At 33.1% G+C, this 19,369-nt stretch overlaps 2 protein-coding genes across 4 annotated transcripts in view; one reads left to right on the forward strand and one right to left on the reverse strand.

The window, feature by feature from the left end:
• LOC149726947 (midasin-like) overlaps window positions 1-19,369 on the forward strand; it is a 73,974-nt gene that overhangs the window by 49,405 nt on the left and 5,200 nt on the right. For 2 of the 3 annotated variants that reach the window (XM_089890444.1, XM_089890447.1), the window contains exons 75-96: window positions 228-418; window positions 1,026-1,176; window positions 1,721-1,843; window positions 2,610-2,798; window positions 3,265-3,489; window positions 4,257-4,381; window positions 5,508-5,666; window positions 6,060-6,252; window positions 6,980-7,074; window positions 7,471-7,614; window positions 8,154-8,297; window positions 15,022-15,176; window positions 15,508-15,605; window positions 15,659-15,901; window positions 16,136-16,218; window positions 16,379-16,452; window positions 16,521-16,603; window positions 16,719-16,888; window positions 17,392-17,504; window positions 17,956-18,058; window positions 18,423-18,536; window positions 19,154-19,271. In XM_089890444.1, the coding sequence (XP_089746570.1) occupies window positions 228-418; window positions 1,026-1,176; window positions 1,721-1,843; window positions 2,610-2,798; window positions 3,265-3,489; window positions 4,257-4,381; window positions 5,508-5,666; window positions 6,060-6,252; window positions 6,980-7,074; window positions 7,471-7,614; window positions 8,154-8,297; window positions 15,022-15,176; window positions 15,508-15,605; window positions 15,659-15,901; window positions 16,136-16,218; window positions 16,379-16,452; window positions 16,521-16,603; window positions 16,719-16,888; window positions 17,392-17,504; window positions 17,956-18,058; window positions 18,423-18,536; window positions 19,154-19,271 (3,093 nt within the window). The remainder of the gene's footprint in view (window positions 1-227; window positions 419-1,025; window positions 1,177-1,720; window positions 1,844-2,609; window positions 2,799-3,264; window positions 3,490-4,256; window positions 4,382-5,507; window positions 5,667-6,059; window positions 6,253-6,979; window positions 7,075-7,470; window positions 7,615-8,153; window positions 8,298-15,021; window positions 15,177-15,507; window positions 15,606-15,658; window positions 15,902-16,135; window positions 16,219-16,378; window positions 16,453-16,520; window positions 16,604-16,718; window positions 16,889-17,391; window positions 17,505-17,955; window positions 18,059-18,422; window positions 18,537-19,153; window positions 19,272-19,369) is intronic. The other variant, XM_089890446.1, reaches the window with a different exon arrangement.
• LOC149726948 (uncharacterized) lies at window positions 8,295-14,048 on the reverse strand. Its single transcript, XM_089890451.1, has 7 exons — window positions 13,645-14,048; window positions 11,776-11,911; window positions 11,273-11,395; window positions 10,830-10,959; window positions 10,281-10,427; window positions 9,745-9,900; window positions 8,295-9,319 (listed from the first exon to the last, which is right to left on the reverse strand). Exons 1-7 carry the CDS (start codon window positions 13,796-13,798, stop codon window positions 9,152-9,154), a joined length of 1,014 nt encoding a protein of 337 aa, XP_089746577.1. The 5' UTR covers window positions 13,799-14,048; the 3' UTR covers window positions 8,295-9,151.

The following is a 19,369-nucleotide window of genomic DNA, read 5'->3' on the forward strand; positions in this document are numbered from 1 at the left end:
TTTCATAGAACACTAAAATTATCTAAAAGTGGTTGGTGCCAAAAACAGTATGAAATACCTGCAAGTACAATGTTTTGATTGCAAAATTTGTTTAAATAGAACTTGGCCTAATTTAAAAAAAATTAAATCCAAAATCTGTTTAAATAAGACTTGGCCTAAATTAAAAAAGTTTGAAAAAAAAAATATAGAAGTAAAAGGGTTAAACAACTTTTCTTTTCACCCACCAGGGGTTTCATATCGCAAAGGTTTGGTTCACGGCAAAGAATTAACGTCGCACAAAACCATGTGCTCTCCATCGCCTTCAAATGGTGAGATGACTGGAGTCTTGTCCGAGACTACAGCGAGCGGCGAGCGATATTTCCACACGATGGTGTCTCGCTGGTCGATGCTAAACGCTGCCATGGTATCTCCAAATAAGGTAAGCGGGTAAAGAGGGGGTTTTTGTGGGTGAATGATATTTTTATACACCTCATGCTCACTGTCGTGTTATAACATGGGTGTCTTCTTATACACCGGACACACATGGTGTATTCATACACCTCATGCTCACGGTCGAGCTATAACATGGGTGTCTTCTTATACACCGGACACACATGGTGTATTTATACACGTCATGCTCATTGTCAAGTTATAACATAATTGTCATCTTATACACCAGAAACATATGTTGTATTCATGCACCTCATGCTTACTGTTGAGTTATAACATGGGTGTCTTCTTATACACCAAACACACATGGTTCATTCATACACCTCATGCTCACTGTCGAGTTATAACATGGGTGTCTTCTTATACACCGGACACACATGGTGCATTCATACACCTCATGCTCACTGTTGAGTTATAAAATTGTTGTCCTAATTTACACAAGACACACAAGGTGTATTTATACACCTCATGCTCCCGTTCGAAATACTGACGAAGTTACATATGTCTTCTCATACACCAGACAGTAAACACACATGATGTATTCATATAACCCATGCTCACTGTCGAGTTTTAACATTTTATTTTCCAAACTTCAGCAAGTTGGAATTTCAAATCTGGACCGCATGCGTGGCTCGACCAATCACATTCTCCGATTAGCTGTCAATCAACGAGGCATGTTGTCACGCATGAACGAAGTCGAAGAATTGTTGAAAAACGTTGAATCTTCTATCAACGAATGTATACATGGTGAGACACATTATATAGAGTAAGGTGGGGAAGATAGGACACCTTTAGCACATATTATCAAAATATCCTAATCGTGTTTTAATTAATTAACAACGGTCTTTGGGAGTCTTTGTGATATAATTTTTTTTAATTCTTTGAATGTTCTTTGTTTACTACTCAATGGAGCGAGAAACTAGAGTAAGGAGGTGTCCCATCTTCCCCCACCCTACTATATTTCTGCTGCTATTTCTACTAGGAATAATTTAATACATAAATCGGCTCCTTTTAAAAATAATAATTATACCAACTTTCGTTTGCTATTTAGTCAGACTTGATTATGAGGAGCCAATTATGAATGTAACCTCCTTTATCCTCGAGCGGCCGGAAAACAACAGTCATTATAACATGGGTGTTCATACACCTCGCGCCAGCTTACGTGTTACCATGTATGTTACTTTGTGGGTGATTATTTTTTTTTATTTCTTTATAAGAAACAGAAACTTGAACTAAATGTTCAGTTGTTTGTATTAAAATGCCAAAAATTATTTTTGTCTTAATTTCACAGACCCTGCGCCCCTACCTTCCCAAAAAGAGGCGTTCGAGAAATTCCATTCCATGTTAATCGCTACTTCACAATGGCTGGATGATTTGAACAGGTTCAAAATATTGTTGAAAAGTTGCCCAAATGGTAATTTTTTGTTTGTTTTAATACTGTAGAGTTTATTGGTGGTGGGAACTTAATAATAATTAAACATAGATTGCTTGTTGTTTGTTCGCTAGGTGTAGCGACCATACTTTTTTACTAATTAAAGATAAATATATTTTCAACTTTTTTAAATACTGTGAAGTTTTAAGTTTGTTAAGATGTAGGTGGACATGATTTGTGCTCATCTTTTTTTGTATTGTGTTTACGCTCACTTTTGTTTCTATTAGAAGTTTAACTTGATAATAGTTAAACATAAATTATTTGTCCGCTAGGTATAGCGACCACGCTTATTTTCTTACAGTTAAATGGACATATATTTTTACCTGTAAGCGTGTTTTAACGACTGTTATTTTGTCGCTATATCCTGTCTTTTCGTTTAAAATATGTTCAAATCTTTACTACCGTGATCGTAGAGATAAATTAAGTTATTAATATTGTGCGACACCTAACTAACAAGTTACATAGTTCGTAGACAATTTACTTTTAATAGGTTATCTGGTTATATCACATCAACTTATTTGTAGTACTGTAGGCTAAGATAAAATATCGCTCGCAAATAATATCCCATATTTACTAATTGTGTTTTGAACAATTAACAACGCTTTTTTAAAGTCGCAGGGCTACTGTTATAATTCTTTAAAAAAAATTTTTTTTACCAAACGGGGTGATAAAAAAATGAAAACATGTCCCATCTTACCCCACCCTGCTATTTATTCTTTACATTCATATTTCCCCAAAAATTTTTCAGCAGACAGTTCATATCTCCAATATAACTACATTGGGTCAAATGTCACCCCGTTGACCCATGGGGGTAAGCAATGGTTGGTTGCCATGGAAATAGTGAAAAGCGAAATAAAATCAATCGAAAGTTTAAAATCAACCATGGAAACGGAAGTTTGGAAGTTTTCAAATAAAGTTGAGAAAAGGATAAAACCAGGTTAGATTGAGTTAAATTTTTTTATGTTATGTTTACAGCAGTTTATTAAGTGTATTTTATAAACTTATTTTATGGCGTAAAAGTTGTGCCTAGTGTATCCTTGAGACCACTGTATGGTTTAGTACGTTACGTGACTTCATTAAGGATATTTTTCCCTAATCGGGTAAATTCAGCCATATGTTACAAAAAAATTAAAAATGTTACCAAAAAGTGACCCACAAAGTTACATACGTGAAAGCTTGGAAGCGGGTTCCGAGTTGTTTAAAACAAAACCGCCCAAAAAAACGTGACTGCAATGGCCCCGTTATGTGAGGATAAATAAGTTACATTCATTTATACATTTATTCAAAAGCACTTTCTAAAAATATATAATACGTAATGCCTAATAGCAACCGTAGGATATTTATTGAGTGTTCTATGACTTTGATTTAGTTTTGTATCTAAATCTTTGATTAAAAAATTTCAGGTTGTTTTGTCACAAAGCCATGCGTTGACCTTTCAACTTTGACCTTGAAAACTCTGGCCAAATCATCAGAGAGCATTACACTTCAAATGATCAATATTTTCGAACCGTCAGAGACCACAGAAACACCATTAACGGGTCGTTTAAATGAGCTTTTGTATTCCCCTATGCTTGTTGACATCATACGTGGCAGAAACTTCATTTATTCATTAGAAGCTGGAACTTCGAGTAAGTGTTTGATTAAGCTACTTTTACTTATGGAGTGGTATTCTAGTCTACTGACTAAACTAGTCACCACCAAAATTGTTTTCTTTTTATAGTTGCTTAACTAAGACTTAGTCTAATGTTAGTCACGGTCACTATTGGTTACCGCGTTTTTAGTTGGCCAACTAAAACTTAGCCGTGTAGTTTCACGTTTAGTCGGCCTACTTAATTTCTTTGCAATACTTATTACAGAAGTTAATACATTTTGACCAATGAACTAAATTTCTGTGTATCACTTATTACAGAAGTCAGTTGGTTCGCTTTGAGCGATTAATTTCTGAAATAAATAATGCACAAAATTTGAAAAATACACCCACTAAAATTAGTTGGCCAACTAAAAAACGCTGTAACCAATAGTGATCCCTGACTAAATTTAGTTGGTAGACGACCATTCCACCCATCGTGATATAAAGTTTAGCATAGTGTTTAATAATTTAAGGTTTTTTTAAACTATGTTCGGTTCAACAGCCATATTTTTAATTGCCGCCATATTTTTAATTCAACAGCCATATTTTTAATTGCTTTTTCCCCCACTTTTTATCCATAGCTTATTTTAACAACTGTCATTTTGCTGTTGATTCCCTTCTCTTCATTCTTTTATTAATATGACTTCGCTATCGTTTTTCAAAGAGATAAAAAAAAATCTTAATGACTTTCCATAAAGCATAGTTTCATTTGAAAGTAAAAATTAAAATGATGATTTACTTTTAAAATCATGTAACTTTTTTTAGAATCTCCAAACCAAGTACCCACCATATCGAAGGAAGAATTACTAAATGAACTGGACACTTTAATCTCAAAGGTTTTACTCGCTGTTCAAAATCTTGTGCAAATTACAGAAGATGTTTCTAATGAGGTAAATTGAATAAGTGAATGAATGAATGACTGAATAAATGAATGAATGAATAAATGAATGAATGAGTAAATGCATAAATGAACAAATGAATGAACGAATGAATGAATGAACAAATGATTGCATAAATGAATGAATGATTGAATGAATGAATGAATGAATGAATGCATGTCTAATTGTATAATTGCATAAATAAATATAACTTATTTATCCTCGCGTGGCAGAAAAACTACAGTCATTATAACATGGGTGTTCTGTTTCAAACACCTTGTGCCCACAAGTTACCACATTTTTTAATATGTAACTTTGTAGGCAATTATTTTTAGGAATAGTTTTTTTATCTTTTTGTATTGCATGGCCGAAATATACACAACTCATAAGAGACCACTGGGTTGGAGCAATTGCTATAAACTGTTTTTTTTTATATATTTTTTAAGAAATGTCATATAGAAAAATCAGGTCTTTTCATTTAAAAAAGTTATTTATGTGCTGCTGTAGGGTGTTCTATAAATATACACTGATATTGCTGTCATAATAAAAAAATACCAAAAGAATAATCACCCACAAAGTTACACACATGGTAACTTGTATGCGGGCACGAGGTGTATGAAACAGAACACTCGTGTTATAACGACTTTAATTTTCCTGCCACACGAGGATAAAGCAAGTAACATTCATACATAATGCACTTTATGTCATCCTATACCCTTTTTGCATGGTAAGTATTCCCATATTTACTCGCAAAAGCAAAGTTAACACGCATAACGTCATAAGCGTGTCATCTGCTGTAGGAGGTTGGTTGTTACTCGCATTACGCGAGTAAAGAAAAGTATTGTGAGAGTACAGTTTCACTTTTAAGAGCCTAATCTTTTTCGGGTATTATTTTTACAGTTTTAAGATGGTAAAAGCACCATAAAGTATCAGAAGTTATTTTATAAACTAGATTTAACAATATTGCGCTAAAATAAACTAACTTAGTGTTGATACGCGCATAAACCAATGACAATGCAAAATAACGCGGTTAGCGAGTTATCATATGACTAGTTAAGCGATTCGCATTAACTTTTTACTATGCAAAAAGGGTACTAGTGTACTTTATGACATCATAACATACCTTATGACATAACAGGAGGAAAGTATAAAGGACAAACTTCTGGTTGAACACCTTCATAATAAGTTGGAGAAAAAATACCAAGAATTGAAATTAAGTGAAATTGAACAATCTGTCCTATGTGTCATGGGTTTTATCAGTGAAGTTGCTGGTAGTGGAGACGATGATGTTAACGCGGTAATTTTTACTTTCCAGAGAGTAAACTAACAACAATTAAAATATAATTAAAGTGAAAGCCATGCTAACTAGTCTCGAAATGTTTTAGTTGCTTCACTTTTTATAATTTAAATGTTTTTGTTTCTCGTGTGCAACGTGACTTTGTTGTGTATAACATGTATGGCTTAACTACATTTAACACGAGTACTTAAATACCATATGTTGAGTTCAACGGTCACACTTTTTAGTTGAAATTTTTAATCCAGAGTGTGTTTTAATAACAATTGTTGTTCTGCTGTTAATTTTCTTCTTTTCGTTCTTTAAACAATATGATCTTTACTACCTTTTCCATAAAGATAAATAATAAATTATGAAATCTTACGTAAAATTGATTTTATTTAAAACAATTTTCAGGTAATCCATTTTACGATGATGTCATTATGTTCGGTGATGCGCGACTACCATGACATGGTGCGACAAGTCCACCACTCGATGGCAGTGAGCCACCGAACCCTGTGCAAGTTCAACAGCGTTTTACTTTCTATGTTTTCGGAAATTACTGCCAAAGGTTTTTGCCCACCGAGTGAATTTGAAGACGAATTATCCGGTAAAATATTTTTTTGCTCTTTTCTTTTTTATGGTAGTTAATTTGGTTTAATTTATTTAAAAAATTCTGTCTGCTTATCCACATTCTGCAATAGCCTCAGAAACCTACTATGCCACACAGAGAAGATATTTTAAAAATGAATTCAGTCAATATATGATTATATATATATATATATATATATATATATATATTGTCCCGCGCCATGGCTCAGTGGTTTAGCCGCCTGCATCGAAACCAAAGTGTCCCAGGTTCCATGGTCGACAGCGGTACTAACACTAATCGGCGTATGTGTTAATGGGCAAGACACTTTTTTATGAGTGTAGCCTTGTCTAGAAGCTAGGATTTAGGCCAGAATTGGCCCATTACCCCAAAACTCAGTAAAGCCCATTTAAGTAACTTTTGCGACTGGTGTCGTGACACCGCATCGCAGTCAGACCACTTTTTATCCTCGTATGCTTACATGTTACTACACCTTTCAACTTTGTGTATAATTCTTGTTTTTGAAATGGTTATAATTATGTGCTTAAGGTGTCCCATCCTACCCCACAGTACTGTATATCCAGGTTTGCGGTTAAGTCTCTCGTCAAGCACACACATACAAAACATGGTATTAAATTATATACTAAATACTAAAAATTCATAATATTTACTGTTATTTATTATTATGTGGTATTAATTAAAATATTAAGTGCTATAAGTTTGGGATGTTTGTTATTATATTAACTAGACGACAAAGGGGAGTTAAAAGATGTAGAAGATGCGGGGATCGGGGAGGGACAGGGAGCAAAAGATGTCAGTGATCAAATTGAAACAGAAGATCAGGTAGGGTGTCTTAGTGATATTTTCTACGTTTTTGTAAATTTTTTTTATAAAATTTTTCATCTTTTCGTAAAAAAATATGTTTCTTTTTATTTGAAGTTTTTATTAAAACTATTTACAATTTTTTTTATTTCTTTTTTAAGTTATATAAACCAAAAAAATTTTTTTTTTTTTTAAATGAATATTTTTATTTTTTTTCAATTATTGGTAAACTGCCGATCTCTGGTCATAGTGTAGCCATATAGATCAGTTCGTACATCAATAAATATTGTTTTATTTTTAAACCGCAACCCATTTTTAAACCTTAACGTATTTGTTTTTCAAAAATTAACCAGTTTTTGATTTTCAAAATTTATATTGTTTTTGTTTTTCACAGTTTAACTTTTTCTTTCATCTCAGGTTGAAGACGCTCCCGATGCAAAGAATGAAGAAGATCAAGATGATGATGTTGCTCCTGAAGATGAAGCCATCGAGATGTCGAATGACTTTGATGGGAAGATGGAGGATGGAGGAGATAAAGAGGGGAGTGAGAATGAGGAGGAGGTGGGAGAATTAAATGGAGCATTTTAATTTCGATATTGTTGGGTTCAAGGCTCTTCGCTGCTACCATTGTGGGCGTACGTGTCCTTGGGCAAGACACTTAACGGCAATTGCTCCAACCCAGTGGCCACTAATGGATTGTCAACTGTACATAAAATAAAATTTAAAAAATACAATCACCTACAAAGTAACATACTTCGTAACTCGTAAACTGGCACGAGGTGTATTAACACCCATGTTATAACAACTGCCATTGCCCCGCCAGGGATAAATAATTTTTTGATAAAAAGTCAACTCCGATATAAATCTTACTGTAAGACCTCATACATACATGAAAAAAAGTAGTGTGGAGGTGTTTTTAATTAACAAAAAAATGTATTTTTTTTTAATTGACTTTTGAAACCTCCTTTTGGTCGCACTACTGTTTGTGTATACTTGTGTGTGTGTGTGTGTGTACATATGTTATTGTTATCTTATATTTGTGCGTGTATGTATATATTATATATGTCTAAAGTCTAAAAATATATTTGTTTTTTTCCAAGATGGGGGACCTTGAGAAGCAGATGGGAGATCTTGGTGAGGAAGGAGATGTTGATAAACTTGATGAGAGGATGTGGGGATCGGAAGATGAAGATGAGGAGGAGAAAGAGGGAGGAGCGGAGGAGAAGGGAGGAGGAGTGGATGCAGTGAGTTGTTTAATTAATATTTTCCTTTTTTTTATCTTTTTTTTAATATTTGTTTTTTTTCATGTTTTTTTCATTATTTCGTTTTTTTTCATCTTTTTAATTTTTTTTTCAATTTTTTGAAAACGTTTGTTACTTTTTGTACCAGTCATAATGTAAATAACCCTTTAGTCGCTTATTTAGTTCAAAAAACGTAGTGTATTTCCGACAAAACAACTGCCATTTTTCTTGAAATAGTTTAACAGTCCATTGTGTTCAGTACACGGTTTGGTTAAATTTGTTTATTTACAATTTGACAAAAATTATTCAACTACTTATACAAGAATGATTGACAGGCTATCTTATATACAATAAACATTAGGTATAATTTAGGGAACAGTAATATACAATAAATGTCATCCCTATTTAAAATATTTGGGGACAAATTAAGATACTTGTAAATTTGTTTTCTTAAAAGCCGGTTAATTCCAGTTTGAAGTCATTATTTTGGTCATTTTGAGTTTTCAAAGGCATCATAAACTGTCTATTGAAAATCTTTTGGTATTAAATTAAGACTATGATTAAAGTTGTTTCCTTAAAAGCAGTTAATTCCAGTTTGAACTCGTGTTTTAGTCAATAAGTTTTTAAAGGCATTATAAACTGCTCAAAGAAAAATATTTGATGAAAAGTTAAGATGATGACTTATAAATCGGTTCGTTTAAAACCAGTTAATTCCAGTTTGAACTGAAATTTGTTTAGTCATTTTAAGTTTGTCTAGAGACAAACTAAGTCCTAAGATTCTTGTAAAGTTGTTTTATTAAAACCAGTTAATTCCAGTTTGAACTCATTATTTTAGTCATTTTGAGTTTTCAAATTATTCATAAACTGCTGTATCCTTCACAATGCTTGCTTATTGACCACACTGTCAACCCAAGGAGGCCACAGATAGCTAGAACTCCAATAATGACTCCAAATATCACTCCTCCCTGTGGCACCTCATGAAACACCATGGGCATATCTGGCTTACACCCTGTGATGTTGTTGTTCTGTAAGACAAAGATGGTGGTTGGGACATTTTTTTGTATTTTGGTTGAGTAGTTTAAAACAGCGGTTTCCAAACTTTTTGCTTACAACTTGCTTTAAATCTTTTCTGAATCTTGCTTTTAATCTTTTGATCCAAAATTTTCATGCAACTTATTACGATCATTAGCATAATAAACGGGGTACTTTGTGTAAAATAGGTAAACTCTTGGCAACCCCAATGGTTCGTTACACGACCACCTGCACCCAGTTTGGGAGGCTGATTAAGAAGGTATAGGTTAAACAATAAAAATATATTTTGAAAAAAGTTTGGTGAAAAGTTTTTAGAACTAACAGTTTTCAAGTTTATTTTTTTCTTTATAAAAAAAGAAATTTAGTTAGTTTTCTGCAGTTTTCGGTTTAGTACAAAAAAATTTCAAATATTTTTCACCTGTACCACATTTTCAACCGGGTAACCAATCAGAGGCTCTGGTGTTGCACATGTGACTTGGGGAAGGTCATCGACCTCTAGATCTCGTCCAATCAGATAGTCGTATACCGACACTAGTTCGCAATCACAGTTAAGCTGAAATGTCCGAACTTTTACCTAGTTTGAAAAGTTTGTTTTAATTTTGTAGAAATTTTATCATATTGATTGAATGAATGAATAAGTGTGACTTACTTTATCCTCGCGTGGCGGGAAAACGACAGTCGTTAAACACAGGTGTTTTGTTTCAAACACCTCGTGCCAGCTATGTTACTTTGTGGGCAATTTTTTCATTTTTTATGTGTGGCTGGTGGCTGTTAATTTGGACAGCCCTTAGTGACCAAGGGGTTGGAGCAATTGTCAATAGGTGTCTTGCCCAAGAACACATAGGCCATTAATGGTGATTGAATGTTTTGATATAATTTTATGTTTCTAATATTAAAATGGTTTGGTATTTTGTTATAAACTTTTTATCGGGTTAAAAATCTTTTTCTTTTTACCTCTATTAGATTTGGTTTATTTTCGAACCATTTTCGGTAAATTTCCGTGTAAGAGTTGAGACTAATATCAAAGATTTCTATGTTGATGATGTCGTCAAATGCGTCGTCGTTGATTGTTTTTATTTGACTGCTCGTAACTCGAAACACCTGTGTTTGTGTGTTGGGATTTAAGTTACATAGTACTGTAGGGTAAGATGGGACACCTTTAGCACATAATATTCAAATTTCCTGATCATGTTTTAAACAATTAATAACAACGGTCTATGTGAGTCGTGAAGATATGGTTTTATATCGTGTCGAATGTTCTTTGTTTGCTACCAAATGGGACGGGAAAATAGAATGAACAGCTGTCCCATCTTCCCCCACCCTACTATATTTGAATGGAGTAGAGTAGAAATAGTACATAAAGTTCTATTATATAAGGTTAAAGTTGCAAAGTACGTCATGAAACCTGTGGTTTAGGCCACAGTTGGCCCATTACACCAAAAAAACTTGCAGTTTATTGTTTTTCCATAAACATTAAAAGTTGGCTAAAAAATCGTTTTTTACTTTTAAATTTACAAGTGGTGAAAGTTGTTCACGGTTGAGCGTCTCGATTTTGTTTAATTCCATCTCGAGTATTTCAACACTAGATGGCAGTACTGGGATGCTCGTCAATTTGTTCTCATTCAGATTTATCCTGGTGTAAATAATCGTTATAACACCGTTGTTCATACACCTTGCGCCTGCTTACGAGTTACCAAGTATGTTACTTTGTGGGTGATTTTTTTTTTTAGTTTTTATGTATGGTGAAAATTTGGACAACCCATTAGTGACCACTGGGTTGGAGCAATTGCTGTTAAGTGTCTTGCCCAAGGACACATACGCCTACAATGGTAGGGATGATGAGCCTTGAACCCATTACCTCTGGGTTAGAGGCAGGCGCGCTAACCACTTTGCCACGGCGGCGGACTTGGTTTTAAAAAGTTAAAAACATTGTAAAACGTTCTTACTCTATTAACTGCAGTGGTTCTCCTGTAGTTGATGTAAGATTCACTCTTTTTATTCGATTACCACTTGCCGATAACGTTTGTACACTTGGTGGGAGCACAAGCTCTAGCGTCGAAAACTGATTTCTGTTAAATAGGAAAATTATTTACCCCTCGAAAAAAAGATAATTTAAAAAGCAAAATTTTACAGGTAGCTGCATTTATTTTGCAAAAAGGTCAAAAAAGTTTGTTTTGTTGAGCAGATACTAGACAGTATACGATTTTGAGATTTTATATACAGTATTTGAATAGTAGGGTGAGGGAAGATGGGACACCTTTAGAACATACTATCCAAATATCCTGAATAATTTTTAAACAATTAACAACGGCCTATGGAAGTCGTGAAGATACGTTTTTTTAATTCTTTGAATGTTCCTTGTTTACTACCAAATGGGACGGAAAAATAGAATAAAAAGGTGTCCCATCTCCCCCCGCCCTACTATATACAATGTATATTGTTGACTTACTGGTTGATGTTGATTGTTGTAAGTTGATTCAAACCGCTCACAACTTCAACATCAATCGTTGAAATGCGATTGTTATTCAACAATAGAGTTGTCACACTTGTTTGTATTGGTGTGGGGAAAGTTTTAAGACCAACGTCTGGAAATTGATGAACAGTTTAGTTTTTCTGCCCAATGTTGCTCTTTTTTGTTATTTTTTTGATACAGGTTTTGTGGCAAATTTATTCTGCATATTAGTGTTGAGTAGTTTTACATACCATTATCCTATTTAAGTGGCCTTTTATAAGGTGTTAACACTTAAATCATGTAGATTGTATAAATACAACAGGTGTTTAGAAATTGTGTACACAGCATTTTAAAACCAGTTTTGTTATGCTGTTAATTCCCATCTATTTGTAATTTTAAATTAGTTTCGTTTTTATTGGTATGTATCAACTTACACACCAGACATACATGTTGTGTTCATACACCTCATGCTTAATGTTGAGTTCTAACATTGGAATATTCTTCATAAACAACAGACACTAATGGTGTATTCATACGCCCCATGCTCACACATGGGTGTCATCTTATACAACAGACACACATGGTGTATTCATACACCTCATGCTCACTGTCAAGTTATAACATGGGTGTCTTTTTATACACCAGACATGCATGACGTATTTATACACCTCATATTCACTGTTGAGTTATAACATGACTGTCTTCTTATACACCAAACACACATGATGTATTAATACACCTCGTGTTCACTGTTGAGTTATAATATGGAAGTCTTCTTGTACACGAGACACACATGATGTATTCATACTGATACATCTCATGCTCACTGTTGTGTAATAACATGGGTGTGTTTTCATATACCAGACATACATGGTGTATTAATACACCTAATGATCACTGTCGAGTTATAACATGGATGTTTTCTTATACACCAGACACACATGGTGTATTCATACACCTCATGCTTACTGTCAAGTTATAACATGGGTGTCTTCTTATACACCAGACACACATGATGTATTCATACACCTAATGATCACTGTCGAGTTATAACATGGGTGTCTTCTTATACACCAGACACACATGGTGTATTCATACACCTCATGCTTACTGTCAAGTTATAACATGGGTGTCTTCTTATACACCAGACACACATGGTGTATTCATACACCTCATGCTTACTGTCAAGTTATAACATGGGTGTCTTCTTATACACCAGACACACATGATGTATTCATACACCTCATGCTCACTGTCAAGTTATAACATGGGTGTCTTTTTATACACCAGACATGCATGACGTATTTATACACCTCATATTCACTGTTGAGTTATAACATGAGTGTCTTCTTATACACCAAACACACATGATGTATTAATACACCTCGTGTTCACTGTTGAGTTATAATATGGAAGTCTTCTTGTACACGAGACACACATGATGTATTCATACTGATACATCTCATGCTCACTGTTGTGTAATAACATGGGTGTGTTTTCATATACCAGACATACATGGTGTATTAATACACCTAATGATCACTGTCGAGTTATAACATGGATGTTTTCTTATACACCAGACACATGGTGTATTCATACACCTCATGCTTACTGTCAAGTTATAACATGGGTGTCTTCTTATACACCAGACACACATGATGTATTCATACACCTAATGATCACTGTCGAGTTATAACATGGATGTTTTCTTATACACCAGACACACATGGTGTATTCATACACCTCATGCTCACTGTCAAGTTATCACATGGGTGTCTTCTTATACAACAGACACACATGGTGTAATCATACACCTCATGCTCACTGTCAAGTCAATAAATCTAAACCTCAAATAAGCTAACTCACCTGAACAAACCAAATGTGTTTGATTGCATTCACAATTCACGTGACACCCTACACTTGCTGTCGTCATGACAATGGTGTCGTCGGTCATTTGTGATGTCACAAACATAAACAAAGAAACAAACATTAAAACAGTCGCACCCATGTTTATCTTCATCAGCTTAAATCTGTTGCGAAAAATCTGAGTTTTTGTTGTAAATTAAAAAAAGGATTCTGCTCAGAAAAGTTAACATATTTTTGTTGACATTATCTTTTATAAAAATTAACCATAAAAAAACTAATTTATTTCTTCTAAGCTTTTGGTTGGTTACTAAACCTATTGCAATTTTTTTCTCTGATTTTATATAAAACTGCAATTTTAAATTCAAATTTGATTCCGCCTAGCTTTTTAGCTGGTTACTAATAGTACTGTTATGTTTCATTTCATTTACCATAAAACTTAAAACTGAAAAATTTAATTCAGCTAACAAAACATACATTTATTCCAGCACAAAAGCACATTTTGTTTGGACAAAAAAGCATATTTATTCAGACAAAAAAACAGACAATAATTTAGACAAAATATAGACAATTATTTAGACAAAAAAAAAACGATATTTTTTCAGACAAAAAACAGACAGTTAGACCTTTATGTCTGTCATGCTGGTTACTAATAGTACTGTAGCAATAACAGCAAAACAAGACTTAAATTAAAACCCTGATTAAATGTAGCTTTAACACAGCTTATTGAAAATGGGTTTAATTAACCACAATGTTAAGGTAATTAACCTTCTATACGCACCTGGGTTTATTATTAGGTCACAATGATTTAATTGTGTGTTAACAATGGTTGTTTGTGGGAATAGTGACCACTATGTTTCCATTGTTATGTAATGACCCATTTAGGAATTTATTTTACGAAAATTGTAATTTTACATTAAAACTATAAAATAACAAGGAATTGTACAGGTTTTCCTTAGGGGCAATTTATTTGCAGAGTTTTAATGTTGTTTAATTAAATGATGTCTACTTTAAGTTACATTCTATTGTTTTTAGGGTGTGGCGGTCACGCCTCTTCCAAAAATTTTATTTCTTTCTTTTTTATCAATATCGTTACTACCCATATTTTCTCTTTTGTTAACTTGGTTTTAGTTATCGTGACTGAAGAGACGAAATAAATTTCATTTATATAACATTCATATTGTATAAATAAATTGTTTTTAGATGAATTATATTTCTCATAAAAAAAGGATTGAATGAAAGACAATTGTTTATCTTTGCATGGCAGGGAAATGACTGTTGTTAAAACACTTTGTTTTAAAACATTGGTATTTAGTTTCGCACACCTCATGCCCGCTTTCCAGTTAAAAATGACTTTTTCATTTCTAACTTATTTTTTAGGAGGAAAGTGAGTTAGGGGCTAAAGATGATGAAATGGCTGAGGGTAAAAATGATGAGAAACAAGAAGAAAAACAACAAGAAGAAACAACACAGGAAGAAAACAAACAAGAAGAAATTAACATTGGTGATCAAAGTGAATTTGACCCAAATGAAAAGTTAGTTTGTTACAATTTAAAATCATTGTTTGTTTTCTGTTTAATTTTTGTTTTTTAAAGGTGATTTAACTCTTATGTTTGAGGTAAATACCTTGAAATAATATTTATACATTTTAACATTTTTTATAGGTCTGTTTTTCTCTAAACATTAATTTAACATAATAGGACTTCTTTCTTGGGTAATGGATCCATTATAGCCTACACTTCTTGGTGCACTGTAGATCACCCTTAAAATAGTTTTTTTTTACCTATATAGCTTTTTTAAAAAAAGACTAAAATATCAAAAATCTGATGCAAATAAAAGAAGAGAGTTGTAACTTTTGTTAAACAGAGACGATTGTCACGAGAATGAGCCTCCCAACGAACCAGAAGCCATGGAAATCCCAGAAGATTTGAAACTCGATGATGAAGATGGAAGTGACCATGAAGGTGAGTGTGTGGTGAGATAGAAATCATATATATCCATAGAAATATTATATCAGAGGGAGGGAAAGAGGATGAGTTGGATAAAGAGGAGAAATCGCTCCCGGAGACAATGGGAGAGGATGATGATGTCACAAAGGATGATGATGATGTCACAAAGGATGATGATGGTCTTACAAAGGATGATGATGATGTCACAGAGGATGATGGTGATGTCACAAAGGATGATGATGTCACAAAAGATGATGAAGACGTCACAAATGACAATGATGATGATGTCACAGAAGACATGGACACAACTGGTAAATACAGAAAATAAGTCTTATAACTTTTTTTTCAATATTTTAACTCAAATACCCAATAAAAACAATACTTTGACTCGAATGACAAAACATTTTTTGCAACATTTGAACTAAAATAACCAAAAAATTAATATTTTGTCCCAATTAACTAAAAAATCAATATTCTGACTTGAATAACAAAACAAACCAGTATTTTGACTCAAATAAAAAAATTCAATATAATGACTTTTTTAGAAAATGTTACTCCAAATAAAAATGAAGAGGAGCAGGATGTGGATGGAGGAGCAAATGAGGAGGAGGAGAAAGATAACAATATTGTAATATTTTTTCCCTAATTGAATCTATTATTTGTCAGGGTGGTCTTTAATTTTTTTTTGTTTTTTTTTTGTTCTATGTATGACAGAACACATATTATACATAAAGTATTTTTTCTTTATGTTTTATTTATTGAAAATCTAAAAAAAAATTATATTTTAGAATCAACGAACCGATGGCAACCAACTTCCAATGGAAGAAGAAATAAATGATGAAGTTAAAGAAAAAATTTCCAGGTTTTTGTATTTTTTGGAAAATTTCAAATATTTGTAGATATTTTTTTAAATTTGTTGTTTTATGACAGAAAAGACACAGAAGTTGTTGCTAATGATGCCGTACAAAGTGAAGAGGCTTCCGAAAAAATCCCTGAAGTTTCAAAAGAAGAAGGTTTGGATTCTATTGGAAAATATTAAATCTTTATGAATTTTATGCAAAATAAAAAATACACTTCATTTTTTTATTTTTTTTTTATCTTATTATTTTTTAATAATTTTTTTGATAGGCAAAGAAGAAGAAAACACAGGAACAGCTCCCTCCAGTGACGCTACAGGTCAAGATTCCAATACTATGACATCACAGAGGGAGACAATGGACATAAACAATGAAGAAATGACATCACAATCAAAAGATGCTGGAAAGAGTGACGTAAAACGTAGCTTGGCAGAAGATAAGGTAACAACACACGTGTTTTTTTTTTAAATAATTTTGTATTCTTTGTGGGTGAGGTCCTTGTGAAGGACCTGGTGACAACACGCTTGTCATTTTTTAAATTTATTTTTATATTCTTTATGGGTGAGGTCCTTGTCAAGGACCTGGGATTTAGGCCAGATTTGGCAAGTCTTTCATGCGACCAGTGCCACGACACCGCATTGTAGTCAGATACATCCATACTATGCTAATTCTATTAAATAAATAATTTAACTTGCTTTATTCTTGCATGGTGGGTAAATGACACTAGTTATAACTTGTGTGTTCAGTTTTATACACTTTGTGCCCGCTTACTAGTTACCACGTATGTGGTTTTATGGTTGACTATTTTTTTTATCTATGGCATTTTTTCCCATTTTTTTTTTTTTTCGTAATCTGATTTTTTTAATAAAAACTACTAGTATGGGGCCATTTCGATTTTAAACTTTATTAAATTCTGTTTGAAACATAAATTGTAATTTTGTTAGAAATTTGACGCAAAACGACTGCGAACTTTGGATGACCTCGAGCAGCAAGAGGTCAAAGGTCAGGAAAAGAAAGAATCCGATATTTATCAACATATAGAAGATGATAAGGAAAAGTGAGTGTTGGGGGGGGTTTCAATGTGTGTCATATTTTTTTAACTGTCAAGTGTTGAATTTAAGTTAGTTCATTAGGGGTTGGGGGGTGTTTTAATGTGTGTCATATTTTTTTAACTGTTAAGTGTTGAATTTAGGTTAGTTCATTAGGGGTTAGGGGGGTGTTTTAATGTGTGTCATATTTTTTTTTTGTTTTTGAAGGATTGGATTTAATTTTAATTAAGGATTGTGTAAAACTTGGTATGGAGTTTTTACTGAGAAATTATACTCAGAAATTTCAAGTGTTATTTTTTTTAAGGATTTTAACTTTATCCAATTTATTTAGGTTTTATTTTTTAGGTTATAGATATTTTAGGCGGTAAAATTATGTTTTTTTTTGTTTTTTTATAAAATATACAATGTTTTAATACAAAACTGGTTTATTTATTGTATTTTTTATATTTTTTAAAAAAGTTTTGACCAACTTACTCTGGATGCGGCAACTGAGGAACAAATGAAGAATTTGAAACAATCGGACGATTGTGATGTCGACAATGATGATAATGATGTCATAGAGGTGGGTTGTTATGCATGAATGACTTTGTTCTATATTTTCAGTCACTGTAACAAAATTTAAAGTAGTATTCAAAAGCAAAAAAAGTAACAATAAAATTTAATTAAAAAAAAAAGAGTTTAATTTGTTATTTGATGTTTAGTAGTATACAAAAGTGAAAAGACTTAGTAATAGTAAAGAACACATTTGTTGCACCTATACATCATATTAATAATTCTTTAAACAAAATCAGGGGTGTTATTCTGTACCCCTAGGCTCCACTTTTTTAAATTTTTGACAAAATCTTTGGTTGTGATAACACACTTATTGATAAAATTGAAGTAAAAACTTATTTAATGAATGCGTATTACTAAAAAAATGAATTCAGGAAAAGAGAAATGAAGAGAAAAAGGATTCAGATGTTGTTACCATGGCAACTGAGGATGACAAGGAATCAAAAGGAGAGAAGTCAGCTATGGACGGAGCTCCACAGATGGAACAAGTAAGTTATGCGTTTAGTTTTGATACGGTGGCCGTGCAAATCGTTGTGAGTGTGTTTGGGGGAAGCAGGGTCTAGAAAGTAATCTTAATAATCGTGACCGGTGGCGCAGCCAGGGGGGTTTTGGGTGTCGCGACCCCCCTCCCTTTTAAACCCCCCAAAAAATTGATTAAAAAAAATATAAAAAAAATTGAAAATTTTTTGATTAAAACCCCCCCTTATTTTTTTTCTGGCTGCGCCACTGAACGTGAGTATAACTATATACATATAAAGCATTGAAACTGTCAGCCATTTTGACTAAAATGTGGCCACCATTATGTTAAACCTAAATATATAAGATGTCCATGTGCATTGTGTAATTACAATGTATTGTATATGAAAAAAGGCTGAAAAACGGCTCCAAAAACTGATAAGGTCCATGCGATAGCACCCTAGGTGTTGGGGTAATGGGCCAATCTTGGTCTAAATCCTAGGACCCATGACATACCATGCTGCGGGTCCTCACCCACATAAATTTGAATAAAAAAAAGTTTTTTATAAAAGCAATAATTTTCACATTTTTCTACTATAATAATCAACAATGGTTTTGGGTTTTTGTTTAATTATTTCTATTTTCTCAGTCACTTGAGGGGGACGAAGAGACAGACTTACCGGGAAACGATTTAAAGACGGAGAAAGTTTTTGACGAAGAAATGAAAGAAGAAAGAGAATTTCCACAATCTTCTATTCACACTAACGGTATGTCAATTTTGTTAAATAAAAACTTTTTGGCAAAATGAGCCAACTCTGGCATAAATCCTATGTCCCCTGATGTGCCTCGCTGTAAAGCCTCACCC

Source organism: Ciona robusta, chromosome 12 (genome assembly GCF_009617815.1).
Source record: "Ciona robusta chromosome 12, ASM961781v2".
NCBI lineage: Eukaryota > Metazoa > Chordata > Ascidiacea > Phlebobranchia > Cionidae > Ciona > Ciona robusta.

Bases quoted from the DNA above. Each gene is read 5' to 3' on its own strand.
- LOC149726948 (XM_089890451.1), bottom strand. From the start codon at position 13,798: ATGAAGATAAACATGGGTGCGACTGTTTTAATGTTTGTTTCTTTGTTT. The intron at 10,960-11,272 runs GTAAGAACGTTT...TATTTACACCAG, and splicing joins GAACCACTGCAGTTAATAGA to GATAAATCTGAATGAGAACA. The intron at 9,901-10,280 runs GTAAAAAGAAAA...TTTTCAAACTAG, and splicing joins ATAAACCAAATCTAATAGAG to GTAAAAGTTCGGACATTTCA.